Below are 18722 nucleotides of genomic sequence, written 5' to 3'. Positions count from 1 at the left end.
AAAATATTCATGAACATTTCTGAGTGACGGATCCCAAGAAAATTGCAGCGCTATTCGCACTCATATGAATTGTTGAGTGGATGTGCCAATGTTTCCACTGAAGATGTAATCCCCATAAATTTTTCCACATCTCGAGCATTAACCGTGCCATTATGATAATTAGTTCTGCTCATTGTTTCGTCAATAATGAGAACGCACCCTGTGAGGCTGATACCAGAATGAATTAATGAAAAATGTCGGATTGGGATGAATAAATAAAGAAACAATTCACAACAGTTTCATGACTTTTACGATTTTTTTGTTGAATTTATTTTTTATAATGCACATGTTTCGTGAAAAAATTAAATTCCATTTATGAAAATTATCATTTAGCGCTTTCGGTACAAAATTCACTGGGCAGTCGACGTGATTTCATCAATCCACAAAACAATTACTGCCACGTTCAACGCATTTTAATTATTATTATTTTTTTTTTGTTTATCCATGGGGTGGAGGTACCCAGCCCCAGAAAAATTGATTTCCACCAAAAGGAAGAATTCGGCGAATGCCAAATGAATTCCATCAATTCCCCTCCTTCTTCCTCCTGCATGTACACCATGCGATAATCAATTCAGATCTAATTGACTGTTAGCTAAATTTCGTCAACATTTTTTTTTTCAACACGGTTTATCCCATTTCTTGACCAACGAACTTCTAAATGGAATTTAGGGAGGACTGATCGTGTGTTCTTCATCCAAGCTATTGAATTTTTTTTCAAAACCTTAATTCATCGTTTTTGTTATCTTCACATTTTCTCTCCCATGAATTTGATGCAAAAAGAATTTTGAAAAAAATCATCATTCCATTGATGAAAAAAGAGAGGCAGGAGCGATTCACCCTCTCCTGAGACTCACTCGAACATTAGAACTCAATAAGTGGTACGAAAAAAAGAAAGCAGCAAGTGTCTCTGACTTGAACCCCTTGGGTTTTAAAATTCAATCCTACCTCCAGCCTCTCTTTTATCACAAAAAAGGAAAAACTTGTTTAACGCCACACGCTGGACATGGAGATACTGGCTGATAAATCGATGGGTCGCTAGTTCAGATACGTATTAACCGACATTATTTCCTCATAGCATTAGATTTCAGTCAACACATGCATTGTACTTTTTTTTTTCGCAGTCAGTATTACAACTCCCTTCCTCATTAAATGTATCCCCCTTAAACATTCTCATGCAAGCCTGATTACTTTTTTTATTCATAATGTTTACTTCGTAATTATTAATGGTTCTCATCTACGGTGCATCGTGTTGGACCACGCGGTTACGGTAATCATCGAATTGATTGGATTTATCTCCCTGTTTGAGCAATTTATCATGGTAATACCCTTCATCGACGGCTCATCAGGAGAATATTACAGTAATGTAGAAAATTTTCATCAAAAAATTATCAATCACTGATGTAACGTAATCGCGAGTCTCAACTAAATGTTCAATCATTCTCGCACGTTGTGGCTATTCTGGGTATTATGCATCCACTCGTAATCCTCCTTCATCAAAGTTTAATGTTCACATAGTTTCAAATAAAAAGGGATGACCACAAGACAAAAAGTTATCAAAATCCTCTGATTGTAGAAAAATTAAGAGACGTCAAGACGTCTGTAGATAAAAAAAGCAGGAAAATAGAATGCAATTATCTGCAAAATGTAGATCTCTCTAGAATGAATTTTGAAGAGTTACCGAATAAATAATCACCAGTTGTTATCGAAAAAGCTTTCAGATTCCATTTATTTCGTGACGTTTCTACAAACTAAAATTTAAAAAAAAAACGTACTCCATGCAAAAATGTATAAATTCTCTCATTCTCCTTTTTTATGTTCAATTTTCAATACATGTTACTCTCTTGACAGATCGTGATTGAATAGTCAATCAAGTCTACAGGTAAACAATGATACCCAGTGGTATTTAAATGGTAAATTAATGAAAGCTCGAACATTGGCTGCTCCCAAGTAGAAACTGCATACAGAGGATTGGTTTTAGCTGGCCACGGGGTATCATCGGATATTCTGATTGTCCAACGGGTAAACAACGTTTATGCCAATCAATAATTTCGTCAAGTGCGGGACCCACCAGGGGTCGTCACTGCGTTGATTAATCAACGATTTATTAAAAAAAAAAAAAATACAATTGAGTCGCGCATATATATTTTTACCGCTACAATGATTTTTCCGCACAAAACGTAATTTATTTAATTTTTATTGTATTGTGATAAGAGAATTTTTCATCGGTTTTTCATCTCAATATTTTTTTTTTCAATTTGTATCCCATTTGTCGGTTATAAACGGAGAATAAAAAACCTAATCATTCAACACAACAGAACGCTAATTGTAGAGGAGAAAAATAAACGATAACGAATGGAAAAACCATTATTCCTTCTTTGATTATCTGGGATTTCTTTCGATGCTCTGCTAATTTTGTTTTTTATTTCGACTGATTTGAGGTCATTAAACTTCTCCGGATGCCGTAAGTCATTTCGCACCCTATTTCTACGTATTTCTTGATTTCACAGATAATGATTATGCAATTAGACATTACCATTGTGTTACGCCACGCGATTATCACCTCAGGTGTTTGCTTTCTTGCTCTTTACATACCTTGCAACCCTTTAACTTGCTTTTTTTTTTGGGGGGGGGGGGGGGGGGGTGTGCTTCTGCTGGTATGTCAAGTTTTCTTTATGGTTTAATTTTTTGTAAATTTTTTCTCTTCGTTATATAGGTTGGTAGTTAATGTTGCTGCTGCTTATGATTCGTGATGTTGAGATGCCGCTGCTTATTCAGTGTATAACTGGTGTTGGTGTTATATTGTTTATTGGTTGTATATATTTTTTTTTTTCATTTTTTTTCTGTTGAGGAGTGTTGGTACGTGGTGGTAGCGGTTATTGTTGTTAAGCAATGCTCTCCGGGGTGATGTTGATGACGAGCTGGCTCTCCTGTAAAATCATGAGAAACATGGAATTTTAATTGGTTGAAGTATCGATTACTCCGGGGTATTTCAATATTTTTGTCAGCGGTTAATTGTTAACATTGGGGGAACAGAGGGATTTTTAATTATTGTTTCAATTAATGGCATTGTTATATGAATTTCCGATGTTCGGAATTTGATCCATATTGAATCGAGTGGGAAATCTCGAGAGGAAAAATTCATTAGTCACTTGAAAAATGATAAATTGCTATCGAGGAAATTGCAGTCCTTACGAGTGAAACTTTTTCATTTAAATTATTTCCATTAAGCAAAATTCAAAGCTACCAACGTGAAAGAAATTAAATTAAGGGCTTCAACGAGAGAATGGAAAATTCAAGTCAGTGAAGGTGTGGATAAATAAGAGTGGAATATGACGTATACACGTCCCCATGGGTCGTTCTCTGGTTGTCCCCTCGAAATAGCAAACCAAGCTTTTTAGATGATTTAATCCACTCGACACTGAACTACTCCCAGTCTCAGTAATTACTACATTAATGAGGAAAGAGTAGCAATCAACCAACTCATCATGCGGATTATTCTCTACTTTTTAATGAAAGGCAAGTGGTAAATTTCTTCAGGTTAAAGAGAAAAAGAATGAAGTGCTTGAAAAAAAAAGTAAAAAAACCGAAGAGAGGAGAAAAAGAACGAAAGAAAATAAATTTACCTGAGGAGCAGGGGCAGCGGCTGGTGCATCCTGATCTTTACGTGCATCCTGGCCCTGTTTCCCGCCTGACTTCTGCTCCTGCTACAAATAGTACAAAGAAAACGTGCAAAAAGTGTCGTCTAAATTCTACACTGATTTATGTTTGAAAATGAAATGAGGATTAAAATAAAATCGAGGGAAAATGAAGATAGTTGTATTCAGCTACTGATTTGCACATACAAGGGAGAGGGACAATTGGTGGAATTTTTGTGAACTGTGATCTCAGTTATTTACCTATTAATTGATTTATCGAAGCTAATTCGTGAAATAAATCACTTAAATATCAAACCTCCCGACATTCAAGCTCAATTCATAATTATTATTAAGAAAAAATTTAATCAAAAAAATTTGGTGCCTTGAATGAATTTAATTTGAAGTGCAATAAAAATTTGAATGTTCTCCAAGGCAACTTCAAACTCATTCTGTCCCCTCAACAAATGCATATTCGCAATGAAATAATATTTCAGAATCTTGCGTCAAATAAAAAACCTCATGATGGCCTCCCCTGAATTTACAAATAAAATCCTCAAAACTTGCATCAATGAAAAGAGCAATAAAACCTCATAAACCTTTAAACGAACACAGTCACCATCGTCAGAAGTTTTTTTTCCAGGACGTGACGTTTGGGATTGAAAATTGGGATAAGGCTGAATATTCTCTTTGTCAACGTATCGTGCATCAAGGGGATTGGATTGGATGGATTTTAGTCGTGTACGTTGCACCAGGTGGCATCCTTCGCCAGCCCCGTCCTCACGATCACTCACCTGGTGAATTACGTATCGAGGACGTGATAATATTTATGACAAAGTGGAGAGGCAAGACACTGATGACAAGATTTATTTCTTATCAGGATTATCAATGATTCATTATTGATTAACCAACCTGATTGAAGCCTTCTCTGTGTAGTCTCATAGCGCCTGACCCCCTTCCCCTGCGAAAATTATTACCACGGAAGAAACGACGTCCACGTGAACCCCCACGTCCACCTCGTCCACCACGTGCTGGTGCACCTCCCTGTCCACCTTCACCCCCCTGTTCACCCTTTTCGTATCGATTATCACCGGCATCACCACCGTTTTCACCTTGATTTTGGGGTGGCCCAGATCTTCGTCCACGGTAGTAACCACCCTCGAAATTCTGTCTTCGTGGCCGATAACGTCTCTGGCCACCCCCTTCGTTCTGCTGGGCTTCATCAGGACCTTGTTTAGCCTCACCTGAGGACGTTTGATCGTCTGATCATGAAATTATGAATTTAGATAGTGTTTTCACTCATTTATATTTATATTCATTATAAATTATTCATAGAAAAGCCATAAATTATTGGTAATTTTCAATTATAATAATTAATTAGGTACTGACCATCGTGTTGACCTTCTCGTGGGCCTCGGCGTTGGGGTCTTGAGGCCCCACGCTGTCGGTAGTACCATGCTCTGTAACCACGACGCTTGTCAGCAGCATATGGTGAACCCTTGACAGGTTCACCATCTGGTCCAGTGACATTTGCTGCTTCGTGGCCCTTCTCACCGATCACCACGTCAAACTCCACTACTTCACCATCACCCACGCTCCTTACAGCCTTCTTTGGGTTGTTCTTCACGATGGCTGACTGTTTAACGATGATGAATCATGAGAATTCAATAAAAACAAGTTCTTATAATAATTTTATTATTATAAAATTATAGCACTCACTTGATGGACGAATACGTCTTCCTTGATGTCATTCCTGGAACATAAATAGAAGGAAAACTTGTTTATAAATAATTATCTCAAAGTCATACACTCCAGCCATCTCCAAATTCGGAAAGAACATACGAAACTAATTTTAAATCATAAGAGACTTGCGGGTTTCTGCTGGAACCTCAAACGAAAAATAAACACAAATCCCACAGAACTCTTGCCTTTCCTACGAATATTCATCTCTCTGAAGTTAAAATAAATTCAATGAGGATTTCAAAAATATTATAGAGTGGAGTAGTCGGAAAAGGGTATTTTTTTTTTGCTTGTAAAGGTTGTAGTCTGGAATCCCTGGAAGAAATAGTATTAAATAGGCGTCTCCCTTCATGTCAACAGCGAATTGCGACCCTCTCAATATAACTGTGTTCCCGTGTACATATATATATATATATATCTGTATCCTATGAAGCTGTGGAGCAAAGCACGGAGTTGGAAGGTCATTGAACTGACGCTACATCCTACGTTACACAGAAAATAATGGTGCTAGTTCCACAGCTGCTAGGATTCAGTGGTACTGATGTCGACATGCGCTCATCCCACCTCAACCCCAATCCCTCCCCTCACAGCCCTTCATCAACTCGCTCCACGTCAGGACTGCACCTCAATATCTTCCGGTTATTTTTTTTAATTTTCGAAAATGTGTAGATTTTTTTTCAAAATTGATGGTATAAATCACGAGATTTTTGGTGTAATTAAATTTGGCAATTTCAGTTTTTCGGAGGGAATTGCGTTAAATGGATTGTGCTAGGTTTAATCAATGTCCCTAATTACCGGGCATTTAACTTGGCCAGGGCTTCGTCCATTGCGTGCTTCAGTTTTTTAAGCAGTGGGGCTTCAGACTTATTGCGGTTGAGTATTGAATGAAGAGCTATAATTATTTTTCAAATGAGTTTTCACGCCAGGGGAGGAGAGATGACTGTTGGGGCAGGGGATAAACTGAAAATTCAGGGGATAAAGTTGGTTTTGTTCGGCGGAGTGATTCACAATTGATATTTTCATTGTGCGGACGGAGGTTCAAGTGCATTCTGAATCCATCGGCTCTGCATTATGGGAGGAAAGTTTGACTGACGATGAGAGGAGTTCTAGAGCTTTTTTTTTGCTGTTAGGGCTCTTTAAAAAATATTTTTTCTGGAATGTTCGCCGGGTGATTATCGAGTGTTGAAGTTATGGAACGCAGTGGGCATCACAAATTACGGGTCGAATCGGTGGGAATGTTATTGGAAATTTGCCAGGTGAATGGAGACCCACAAATAACATTTAAATTGCAAGACTGCAGTTTTCAAGTGTAGAAATATGAATTGTTCATCTGTTCGTTTAATGCTCGATGTTATCTGAGTGACACCCAATACGAGGATAATAACAGTAATTGTAGGGCACGTAGATATGGAAAAAAAAATCAATAAAAAGGAATCAATGAGACTGACCTGTTGATGAACCCATAGCCGCTCTTTACGTTGAACCACTTCACAGTCCCGGTCACTTTGGTAGCTGGAAGGATAAAGAATTTGAGAAATTACAGGCGACATTTCCCTAATTGAATAATAAAAATAAAACGTGGAAATAAACGAGACCGTCAAGAAGTTCTTTGGTATTGAAAGAATATTTCGTAACGAAAGGGCGATGGTTACGTGAAATGCCTTTTTTTTATTTTCTTTTCCGAATGTAGGACACTGATAAAGGAGTGCTGGCGAGTTTTATGTGGTCGGAGATAACCCAAAAATATTATCTCCTATGAATAATAAATAGTAAATAATGCAATAAATAATATATGAGTGATTGATTATCGAAGTGAGGAAATTTTACAATTTGCAGAATTGAAATTCGACGAATTAAGGAAATCAATCGCTCCATTGTCAATGATAAATCCTACGAACTCCCTTAATTCTCTATTTGATTCTCTCAAATCATAATAATCGAACTGTTTACTATCGACTCGCAAAATCCAGATTCCACAGAGTTAGATATGTTATTGAAGGATTATTGGCTTCAGGTCAGATTAATCCCCCAAATACAATCGGATTAGTTGCCTCTAAAATTAATAAATGAGCAAACAGAGATTAATCCAGTTATATCCACCGATCGTCCTGTAACACTTGAAATACCTGTTCCACCGATCACCAAAGATTTTTCAATGTGCAGTAAAAAATTTCACCAACAAACAAATGAAGAAAACATTTGACGCCGACAAAATTGATTGAAATAAAAAAAAAACAGCTTCACATGAAATGATAAATTAAACTTCGTCTGCTCGATGCCTCCAAAACCCCAGACTCTAATCGTTATGAATAAATAAATACTTTGAGGTTAGAAATGTGGCTGCAAAAATCGCATGGTTTTCGCCTCTCCAGAGAACAATAGATTGCCTCCCCGGCATTTTACTTTCGGAGTCGCTTGTTACCCATGAAAATTTTGAAGCAGAGACGCATTCTCTCCAGAAAAAAAATCACTGACACAGATCTCCCAATCCCTAAAAAACAAAAAAGTCTAAAAAAAAAAACCCCCCGGAAGGCCCAAATATTTCCCTTAATATCACCTTAAGCCATCAACTGGATAAAAATAAATGGGGAAAAATGTATAGACCTAAAATTTGCGATAGGTTGCACCGATTGGCTTCCAAATTAGTCGCGTCTCTGCGTCACAACGTGGGGGCAAAAAAAAAAGTTGCAAAATTATAGGAATGAACCTCCGGAGAGAATTCTCAGGGTGTACATAAAATTTGTCGAAATGCTAGATGATTTTTCCGCCGAAGGTAGTTGTGAATCGATGAAATAATGGTGGATTATCCCGGCACACCGGCCACATGGTGCGAGCGTAAATTGGGCGCCATTACGAGTGAAAATTGATGTGCGAAATTGGAACAGAGGATGGAGTTCAGGGGGGATGGTCTGTTGGGGGTGGTCGATGATATTAATTAGTAGATTACTCACCGATGACCAATTTAGCTTGCTGGTTAGCCTTAGGTTGATCGGGCTGTTTTTCCGGGTCAGCCATGGTGGTGGTGTTAGGTGTTAGACACGCCGCTGCCGTACCTAGATGTTCCCGTCCTTCTGGTTGTACTGTTGGTTACCTTCTAATGTTCCCAACATGGCTGCGGCAACCAGGCGACCGTACCAAACACTCCACTTTTGGTACGACAAATTCTATTGGTGAATGCCACTCTTGCTTCAGGTGCATTCGCCAATCGGCGATCCGGATTTATTTTATTGTTGGCTATAGAACCTATAGGCGCTGCAGGCTCTACAGGCTAAACGTTTCTGCCCACCGGGGGCTGCAGCGCCATTCGTTTGTCTTTTTTCCTTTTTTTGCATGAGTGCCGCCAATTTTGAGAAATCCTTTAAAAATCATTTTTACAAATTCATTACCTAAAAGATTATTTTTCTTCAAATAAATATTTTGATTAGTTTAAGGAGTTTAATCAGTTTTTTGGAGGTCTTTCATTAGGCCGGAAATAGGGCTTTTAATATTTTGGCGGAATATTTTTTAAATCAATGGTTTTTTTTTTTAGAGAAATTGAGATTTGGGAAGATGATGAAAGATGAAAGAAAATTATTTGAGTGAAATACGATTGAATTCATTAAGTCCAGGAGATTGATTGCTTTATCAGAATATTTTTATTACTGAGCTTCATTACAACCAATAAAAACTGACCACTATACATTTCTCTAGATAATTCGATTCAATCCCCTATTTTTTTATAACTGAAATCGAATGAATGATCTTAGGTTCATGGTAAATCCCTCAGAAAATGAGAATTCGTAGTTTATTATTTCGGTATTTCTAATATAACTAAATTCTGTACAAGTTTTGAGATACATTTTTTATTCTTCCACCACTGGATGTGGGGCCCTTTATTCGTTATTCAACTTCAGTGTCTGTTGAAGGAATCCAGACAAAAAAAGAAGACAACCATCAACCAAAAATTCATGATTAATGATTATTACCTTAATAATGATTAATGGAGACGTCTTACCGCTACCGACATTGCTCCAATACCTTGAATTCTCTTTACGTACAAAACGTTCCCTATTTTATTCAATATAAAGCCTCGAAATTCAACTACCCCTGCCAAAAAAACTCAATGTTCACGCTAGCCAAGTGTCATTGGAATTTTTATATTTATTACGAGTTAAACAGTCCATTCTAAAGTAGTTGTGACTCGAATAATGCACGTGGAATAATATAAAATTGCTTGAGCAACAGTCATGTACATGAATTAATTAAAAATTTTCACCTAAATCGAGACTATTCGATACAATTAATTACGAATCATCTCAAAACGTCATCGAGTCGAGTCACAATCAACTTTTCATAATTTTATCATTATTTTGAAACGAAGAAAAAACAGAGTAACAAGTACTCCAGTGAGTTCGACCATTTCCCATTTTTCTCACCACTTGAAGTACTCAATTATTATAAATCCTATTCCTATTTCAGTAGCGAAGTAGTAAAAAGAGATAAATCCACTGAGCACTTTGATTTTTTGTTAATATCTTCAAACCTGCAGAAGATAGTGTAAATTCGATGAGAACCTTTTTCTTCGCCCTCAACAGGCTACACAAAAAAAGGTGATGGCATGAATTCCTCTATCTCCCCTGGGTTCGAAAATATTTTCAAAAAAAAAAATCCGATGGAAGAGCTTATCTTCTTCGACAACTTCACTATTGATTTCTTAAACAGTGAAATGCAGATGTTAATTGATTTAATTTTACATTCTCCATCATCTGTGTCGTCTGCCCTGACGTGTGGCCCTTGATCGAGGAGCGACTGACCCCGACCCGATGCTGAACATGTTTCCACCTGAGCTAAAGCCTGGAGCTGGAGAAAACGATGGAACACTTAGAGAAGTAGGTGTTGCTGATCCACTGAAATTGAATGCTCCAGTCTGGGGAGCAGTATTTCCATTAAACTGGAATCCAGTACTATTACTGCTGGCTCCAAACGAGAAAATACCACTCTGTGTCGCCTGAGTGGTGGCAGGAGTTCCAGCACTGGCTCCAAAGGAAAATCCTCCAGTAGATCCAGTACTAGGCCCCGTTCCTCCAAAACCTGAATTGGCCCCTCCAAATGGTGAGACAGCTGCAGTACTGGAAGTTGTGGGTGCTCCGAACCCAGTGAAACTGCTGTTGGCATTTCCAAATGCTGGAGGAGCTGTCGTGGAGGTTCCAAATCCAGAAGTCGACGTGCCGAATCCAGTAGAAGTCGTGCCAGTGGGAAAAGCTGGTGGTGCAGTTGTTGCAGCTCCAAATGCTGGAGTTCCCGTGAAACTGGAGGTGGTGCTCTGTCCACCAAAGCCTGAGGCACCGAAAGCTGGAGCGGCTGTAGTGGCTCCAAATCCTGAAGACGCTTGCCCAAAGGCTGTCGTTGTTGGATTATTAACTACAAATCCAGTGGTCGTTGTGGGCTGTCCACTGAATAATGAGGAGCTCCCAAAACTTGTAGTGGTTGATCCGGCAAATCCAGGGGCGGTTGTTGTGGTGGCATTGAATGCTGGTGGTGGTTTTGATTGACCAAAGCCACTGAACATGGAGCTGGATGTTGACGGTGTGGTACTGGTTCCATTGAATAAACTGGTGGCCGTGCTCGCTATAGTTTTGGGGGCTCCGAAGCTGAGAGCTGTTGTAGTTGATGTTGAGGAGAAAGCCGATGGTTGGGTACCGAATAGAGAGGCTGAGGTGGATTGACCGAAGGTGGAAGTCGTTGTTGAAGGGGCTCCAAAGGCTGGAGTTGTGGTTGAAGGGGTTCCAAAGGCTGGAGTTGTGGTTGAAGGAGTTCCAAAAGCTGGAGTTGTGGTTGAAGGGGCTCCGAAGGCTGGAGTTGTGTTTGAAGGGGTTCCAAAAGCTGGGGTTGTGGTTGAAGGGGCTCCAAAGGCTGGAGTTGTGTTCGAAGGGGTTCCAAAAGCTGGAGTTGTGGTTGAAGGCGCTCCAAACGCTGGAGTTGTGGTTGAAGGGGTTCCAAAAGCTGGAGTTGTGGTTGAAGGGGCTCCAAAGGTTTGAGTTGTGTTTGAAGGGGTTCCAAAAGCTGGAGTTGTGGTTGAAAGTGCACTGAAGGTTGGAGTCGTTGCTGAAACTGCCGTTGAAGGAGTTCCAAAGGCAGTTATTGTTGTTGGGGCTCCGAAGGCAGGCGTCGTTGTTGAAGAGGTTCCAAAAGCAGGAGCTGCTGTTGAAAGGGTTCCAAAAGCAGACGGTACTGTTGAAGGTGTTCCAAAAGCAGGAGCTGCTGCTGAAGGTGTTCCAAACGATGGAGTTGTTGTTGGCGTAGTGCCAAAAGTTGAAATTGATGTTGAAGGAGTTCCGAAGGCTGGAGCTGTTGTTGAAGGCGCTCCAAAGGCAGGAGCTGTTGTTGAAGGCGCTCCAAAGGTAGGAGTTGTTGTAGAAGGAACTCCAAAGGCAGAAGCAGTTGTTGAAAGAGATCCAAATGTAGAAGCTGTTGTTGAAGGGGTTCCAAACGTTGGGACTGAGGCAGACGTACCAATTCCAAATGTCAACGATGTTGTTGCAGGGGGCTGAGACGGTGTCGATGTACCTGAAGGAATAACAGGTGCTACAGTTGATCCAAACGAAAACCCAGAGGATGGAGTCGATGGAGTCGTATTGTTAGCTCCGAAAGTGAAAGTAGATTGTGTGGATGCAGCAACTGACGTAACAGCTGCCGTTGTTCCAAATGCGGAAGCACCGGCGCCAGAGTTAGAACCGAAACTAAATTCTGATGACGGTGCACTGGTGGTTGGAAGTTGATGGCTTCCCCCTGTTGAGCTGGTGGATGTTGCACCGAAAGTGAATCCTGCAACCTTCGGAGGGGATTTTGCTGTCGTGAACGTCAAAAGAGAATTTCCGGATGTTGCTGACCCCGAGGAAGATCCTGTCGAGGATGTAGTTATTGTCGAGGTGCTGCACAACGCCGTAACCTTGGAAACTCCAAGAGGACCTCCAGCAGCTCCAGCTGCTACAGTACTCGCTGGCTGGAGGACCTTTTCATTCGATTGCGAAATCGGCGAGACTGTCTGGGCTCCTGGGGTCGATGCCCCAAGTGAGAACGTCAGACCCTGAATACTCGATGTCGTAGATGCTGCAGTTGCGGCTGAAGCAGATGTTGGTTGAGCGGGCACAGGAAGGAGTCTGCTGTCTTGACCCTGAGATTTTTCAGCACTCGAGGGAGAACTGATTACACTCGCACCGAAGGAGAAACCTGTGCCCTCAGATTTTTGAATCTCCTCATTTTTCTCAGGCTTTTCCACCTGGGGCACAGGCAAATTAAATGTCACGTGTTTCCCAGGGGTTCCCATAGTTTTCATTTTCCCAATTATAGGAACAATAGCTGATGTTGAGATTGGAGATGTGTTAACGTTGGTTGTGGATGTGGAAGAGCTTAGAGTGGCCCTGGAGGGAGACGTCGGTGTTATTGGCTCAGCCTGAATAACAACACTTGGATCTATCGTGCTCGCTGTCTTGCCCGATATCGCATCGAACATGCTCTTAAGTTTTGCCTTCACGCTGGTCTGCCTCATGTTGATTATATCTGATTTTTTAATCTCCTCGGTATCGTGTTTCGTGAATTTCGGTGAGGAGCTGTGCTCCTCAATGAGACTTTTCAGTTTTTCAATATTCTGAGGCTCCTCCCTCATGAACAGGCGGTCAGTCAACTTCACTTTCGCTGGAACATCTATCATAGAGTTCTTAGCCTCCTTGAAGATCTCCTCGATCTTGTGTGTCTCTGGGCTCTGCTTAGAGGATTGTCTCCCTGGGGACCTCGGAGAGATACCTGTTAATGAATTTCTTGGGCTGGAAACGTTCGCCATCGAGGAAGTGCTTTCATTAATCAATTTATCGACGCTCTGGGTGTCTGTAACGCCTCTCGAAGATTCTGACACAACTTGACTAGTCTCCAGGGACTTGAAGTGCTTCCCAAGATCTGGGGTTCCACTTCGAGAGATGTCGGCTTTTCTCTTAACCCCTGAGTTGACGTTCGTACTGGAACTCAGGGAATTCAGGATATCGTAGCAAGAGGGCTTCTTCGTCCTTTTCACTGGTCTCAGAGACGCGTTGTCGATGGAAATGTCCTCGTCTGATCGAGATGACTCGTCCCTCGCTCGTTTCTGCGTCATCTCCTCGAGATTCTCCAGTTCATCACCGTAGAGACCGTCTGTTCGTTGCTTCTTTATGAGATCAGCTCCCACGTCCTCTGTGGAGGCGTGCCTCTTAAGGGACATATCTCGCAACACTTGGGCCACTGTACGTGGAGGTCGTGGTGCCTCTTGACAGATATCAGATATCACTCTTTGCCTGTCTGGTGGTGAGTACCTGGTGTCTGGCGGTGCAATCCTCACTGTCACTGGAAGTCGCATCTTTCCTGTCCTCGAGTTTATCAAGGGTGTTGGACTTGAGTTGAGATTCACCTTGGGGAATTGACCCATTCCGTAAGGCGAATGCAGCAATTTTGTATTAGCTTCTGTCGCATATTTCGTCAGGCGAGAGGTTAAGCCTGGAGATGTCACGTCGGTGTATGTCCTGGAAAATTAAATAAATAAATAATCATAATCAATATTTCTACTTTCTAATAAAAAAAATATCAGAAAATCGAGAATAGGACTTACTTGCAATCGATATTGTATCTGGTGGACGCAAGAAGAGGTCCAGCCACCGTCTGGACAGCCTTGACTCCAGCAGCCTTGGGTCTAATCTTGGGGCTGATGGAGGTGCCCCAGGTGTTTCCCTCCTCGTTCTTTCCGGCAATAGCCTGTGTAACCTCGGTTTTCTTCAGATATCGTTGTGTCACGACTGAGTCACCGCCGATATCTCCATTGTGAGGCTCTCGATTCTTCCACGGGATCATCGGTGTCGAAGTAACCTTGTCAGAGGCTCTGGCACTCTGATACGCCTCCGACTTTCTGATCCCATAGATATTATTCTCCGATTCACTGATACGAGCATTTCCCCGTTTGGGTATGGGACTGAGCCCCTTGAGAATTTTGAGTTCACCAGGTGTCCTTGGACTATTGAGTGACTCAGAGCTCAACTGGTATGTGATCCTGCGATGACGCTCCATTCTGTCTGTTATTCTCTCTTTGTAGAAATCTCTGAACCCTTGAAACAGCTGGTAAACGTAGCCAGACGTTTGCGATGTGATAATTTTTATAAATTCGTAAAAATAACCACCCGCTGTGGTCAGGTAAGCGTGGAGAATCGACGCGTGTCGTGTCACGAGACTCTCGTCGATGAGGAGTGATACACACGCGTACACCGTGATTATCAGGGCAATTAGAACGCTAATTAGGGCTATTGACGTCGTGTACAGCAGGACGCACCCACTTAACACACTTAATGATACGGTAAAGACGGGGTTAGATAGTTTCCACATATTATTCATTGGAATCAGTGGGTTAACCTCCCCATTTTTGAAAACAGCACATTCACGAGAGCCACCCGGAACACCCGCAACTTCACCGCCAGGTTTCACACTGCTGCCATTTTAACAGGACGAATGCGCACGCAGTTCAAGCCCCCCCGCCATACGCGCACGGCTACCACTCGTCATTAACTTCCCGCGGCATTTGAATGGGTTTCACAATTTTTTACATTTCTCCAAAATTATTCTTTACTCTCCTCGGCTTTTAATTGCAGTTGACATCAGTTTGTTCATTATCCGTTTTTATGATTACTGCATTCGGGAATTATTGCAAAATAGATGGGAAATCAATTTCCTTTTTCTTGGAATGCTGACATTTTTAGAGATTTCGAGATTATAATTGATAGAAGTGGGAAATTAAAGGTGTAAATGGACTTCCGCGTTTTGGAAAATTTTTAATTTATTCTAGAAATTACCAGTGCATCATCCTGTTTACATGGAATTAAATGGACGGTAGTGCACGTGTATGTACTACATATTACTGCACGGGTGGGGGGTCAACGTGCCCGAAAATAAACGTCACTCTATGGGCGACTGAATCTCTATTTTTATCCTAAAAACCCCAACACTCTATCTGTATCGTGATATTCAATACCATTTCAAGCTCACAATCACAGGATTACTAAAGCTTTTTCTCAAAAATAACCCCCGGCGTGTCTAGCATAATCGAGAATATTCGTTAATCCTTTTAAATGTAACGAGATCTGTGGAGGTGCTCAGTAACAATTCGATATCGACACGATAATTATTGAATATTCTCAGAAGAATTTTTGTCATCGAGTTTTGATTTTTCGTACAATAAAGGTGAGTCTGTCATTTCTCATTGCTGAAGAAATTATTCTTCAGATTCGAATTCAATAGAATTTCATATTGAATCTCAATTTAACCTAGATTTGCTGTTAAAAAAATTAAATCCTCTTCGTTCAATTTCCTTTTTCCATAAATTTCCACTGATTTTCGTAACTTATAATTCTCGTGAAGTCAAAAAAAAAAATTTTAAAACAGAATTTTCCTCTGGTTCCGACAGAATGACGAAATCAACATTGTCTCCACGAGAATTGAAAGAAAAGGGTAATGAGGAGTTTCAGAAGGGTAATTTCGATGAGGCCCTCGAATACTACTCGACGGCCTTGAAATTGAGTCCAGAGGACACCCCGGAGAAGTCGGTGTTTTACAAAAATCGAGCTGCAGTACACCTGAAGCAGAAGTCCTACGATAAAGTGATCAAGGATTGCGACGAATCCCTGAAGATAACTCCGAATGACCCAAAGGCGCTCTTCAGAAGGTGTCAGGCTCTGGAAGCCCTGGAACGCTATGAAGAGGCGTATCGTGACGCCAGATACGTGATAAACGCAGACCCCTCCAACAAAGCGGTCCAGTCCATTCTCTCGAACCTCTTCGAAATAGTCCAGGAACGTCACAAGCAGAACTCTCGAACCAGTGCCAAAGTTTCTCAAATGCTGGAGATGGCATTCGACATGAAAACCGACAAAGATAAGCGTGAGACCGCTATGAATAATCTTCTGGTGCTCTCTCGAGAGTCAGCCGGTGCTGAGGCGATGTTCAGGGAGGGAGTGGTATCAAAAATCCTGAAACTCCTGAAGCTAGAGGGGAAGAATGATGATATTGTCATCGCAGCTGTGCGAGTGATCGATGAATTATGCAAAAATAACATCGAGAGGACAGAAGTGATAATCAGGGAGATTGGAATACCCTGGCTCCTAGAGATGATGAACAGCAGGTCCGAGGAAAGGGTTAATGCAGCACAGCACTGCATGCAGACAGTGCTAAACAGCTACAGTGGCTTGGAGAACAAGCCTGAAGCGAAGCCGGATAAAGAGCTCTGTGAGAAGTATAAATCTGAGATCGACACGATTTTATCGTGCCTTGTCTTCATTACGACGAATAGAACACTGTCAGGGCTGGCCAGGGACGCAGTTGTCGAGTTGATCATGAGAAATATTCACCACAATGCCCTCAACTGGGCTGCGAGGCTCGTGGAGATCAGGGGACTTCAACGATTGATGGAAGTAGCCAGTGAACTCGAAGAGTACAAGTATGAATCCGCGATGAATATTACACCATCTACGAGGACCGTGACTAGTGTCTGTCTGGCTAGGATTTACGAGAACATGTGGTACGATCAGTTGAAGCAGAAGTTCAGTGAGGCGATTGATGAATACATCAAGGATAAACTGCTATCCCCAGACATTGAGTCGAAGGTTCGAGTCACTGTGGCCATTACTACATTGTTGCTGGGGCCCCTGGACGTGGGAAACTCCATCGTTGCCAGGGATGGCATTCTCCAGATGATTCTCGTGATGGCTGATACTGATGACATCCTCCAGCAGAAGGTCGCCTGCGAGTGTATAATCGCAGCTGCTTCGAAGAAGGATAAGGCCACGACGATTATTAATCAGGGGGTGAACATTCTGAAGAAGTTGTATCAATCGAAGGACGATGCCATCAGGGTGAGGGCACTCGTTGGTTTGTGCAAACTGGGGTCATCTGGGGGTACTGACGCTACGATCAGACCTTTTGCTGATGGTGCCACTAAGAAACTGGCAGAGGCCTGCAGACGCTTCCTCATCAATCCCAAGAAAGACAAGGATATGCGGAAATGGGCGGTGGAGGGTCTTTCCTATCTAACTTTCGACGCTGAGGTCAAGGAAAAACTCGTGGAGGACCAGCAGGCCATCAAGGCGATGATAGAACTAGCAAAAACTGGAGACAAATCTGTTCTCTATGGGGTTGTGACGACCCTGGTGAACGTTTGCAATGCCTACGACAAACAGGAGATGATTCCTGAAATGGTGGAGCTGGCGAAATTCGCGAAGCATCACATTCCCGAGGAACACGAGCTCGACGACCCAGACTTCATCAATAGACGTCTGGTGTTGTTGGCGAAGGCTGGGGTGACGAGTGCCCTCGTAGCTCTGGCCAAGACTGACAGTCAGAACAGCAAGGAGCTCATTTCCAGGGTGTTCAATGCCATTTGTAGTCAGCAGGAGGTCAGGGGGATTGTGGTGCAGCAGGGAGGGGCCAAGGCTCTCCTACCTCTGGCCCTCGATGGCACTGACAAGGGGAAGAAACAAGCCTCGCAGGCACTCGCCAGGCTGGGGATCACTATTAACCCTGAAGTGGCTTTCCCTGGTCAGAGAATCATGGAGGTGATACGACCTCTTCTCAATTTATTGAATCCCGAGTGCTCGGCTCTTGAGAACTTCGAAGCCCTCATGGCCCTCTGCAACATCGCTGGAGTCAATGACCCCATCAGGAAGCACATCCTCAAAGAGGGGGGATTCCCCAAGATCGAGGCGTACATGTTCGAGCAGCATGAGATGCTCCAGAGAGCTGCCACTCAGGTCATTAATAATCTCGTCATGTGTGAGGATACCATCAAATATTTTGAGGGTGATAATGACAGAATCAAGTATCTGGTCATCCTCTCTGAGGATGAGGATGTGGATACCAGTCTTGCTGCGTCTGGGGCTCTCGCTATGATCACCTCGATGAGCATCAAGGCTTGTAATAAAATATTTGACTCGAAGAATTGGCTTGAGACTCTCAGGTTCCTCTTGGGTAATCCCAATCCTGAGATCCAACACAGGGGCGTCGTCATTGTAGTTAATATGATCAGCAGTGCCAAAGAAATTGCTACGAAGGTCATTGTCACGGATATTATGGAAATATTGATGGCTATTACCAAGAGTGAGGATGTGAAGAATCCTAAGGTAAAGGAAATCGCTCAGGGGGCCTTGGAGGCTGCTGCCAAGTGGGAACTCATTGAGAAACAACCGGAGGAACGGGGTGATGTGCAGAGGGTGGAGAATGAGGGAGGAGTGGACTCGGTCGAGTGAGAAGTTGATGTGTGCCTTCCATATT

The 18722-nt window shown here is 42.1% G+C and overlaps 3 protein-coding genes across 5 annotated transcripts; 1 reads left to right on the top strand and 2 right to left on the bottom strand.

Moving 5' to 3' along the window:
• Positions 1-1738: 1738 nt before the first annotated feature.
• Positions 1739-8527, bottom strand: LOC105268871 (Y-box factor homolog). 3 transcript variants are annotated; one of them, XM_011308747.1, is made up of 8 exons: positions 8363-8527; positions 6860-6923; positions 5391-5424; positions 5061-5307; positions 4584-4933; positions 4271-4465; positions 3663-3743; positions 1739-2966 (listed from the first exon to the last, which is right to left on the bottom strand). In XM_011308747.1, exons 1-8 carry the CDS (start codon positions 8424-8426, stop codon positions 2922-2924), a joined length of 1080 nt encoding a protein of 359 aa, XP_011307049.1. In that variant the 5' UTR covers positions 8427-8527; the 3' UTR covers positions 1739-2921. The 3 variants fall into 3 exon arrangements, with proteins under 3 accessions (XP_011307049.1, XP_011307058.1, XP_011307067.1); XM_011308756.1 differs by lacking the exon at positions 4271-4465 and having other exon boundaries at positions 8363-8526; XM_011308765.1 differs by lacking the exons at positions 3663-3743; positions 4271-4465.
• A 508-nt stretch (positions 8528-9035) lies between these two features.
• On the bottom strand, positions 9036-14880 carry LOC105268864 (nuclear pore complex protein DDB_G0274915 homolog). The gene is made up of 2 exons (XM_011308734.1): positions 14026-14880; positions 9036-13939 (listed from the first exon to the last, which is right to left on the bottom strand). The coding sequence occupies exons 1-2, from the start codon at positions 14796-14798 to the stop codon at positions 10153-10155; spliced, it is 4560 nt and encodes a 1519-aa protein (XP_011307036.1). The 5' UTR covers positions 14799-14880; the 3' UTR covers positions 9036-10152.
• A 454-nt stretch (positions 14881-15334) lies between these two features.
• unc-45 (unc-45 myosin chaperone) lies at positions 15335-18718 on the top strand. The gene is made up of 2 exons (XM_011308692.1): positions 15335-15641; positions 15865-18718. Exon 2 carries the CDS (start codon positions 15866-15868, stop codon positions 18695-18697), a length of 2832 nt encoding a protein of 943 aa, XP_011306994.1. The 5' UTR covers positions 15335-15641; position 15865; the 3' UTR covers positions 18698-18718.
• Positions 18719-18722: the final 4 nt, after the last annotated feature.

Source organism: Fopius arisanus, unplaced genomic scaffold, assembly GCF_000806365.1.
Source record: "Fopius arisanus strain USDA-PBARC FA_bdor unplaced genomic scaffold, ASM80636v1 scaffold00003, whole genome shotgun sequence".
In the NCBI taxonomy this organism is placed as follows: Eukaryota; Metazoa; Arthropoda; class Insecta; order Hymenoptera; family Braconidae; genus Fopius; species Fopius arisanus.
This window is presented reverse-complemented; position numbering and strand designations above follow the sequence as displayed.

Coding starts and splice junctions, on each gene's coding strand:
- LOC105268871 (XM_011308747.1), bottom strand. CDS start 8,426: ATGGCTGACCCGGAAAAACAGCCCGATCAACCTAAGGCTAACCAGCAA. Junction 6,924..8,362: donor GCAAGCTAAATTGGTCATCG/GTGAGTAATCTA, acceptor TTATCCTTCCAG/CTACCAAAGTGACCGGGACT. Junction 5,308..5,390: donor AAGACGTATTCGTCCATCAA/GTGAGTGCTATA, acceptor ATCGTTAAACAG/TCAGCCATCGTGAAGAACAA.
- LOC105268864 (XM_011308734.1), bottom strand. CDS start 14,798: ATGAATAATATGTGGAAACTATCTAACCCCGTCTTTACCGTATCATTA. Junction 13,940..14,025: donor AGATACAATATCGATTGCAA/GTAAGTCCTATT, acceptor TTAATTTTCCAG/GACATACACCGACGTGACAT.
- unc-45 (XM_011308692.1), top strand. CDS start 15,866: ATGACGAAATCAACATTGTCTCCACGAGAATTGAAAGAAAAGGGTAAT.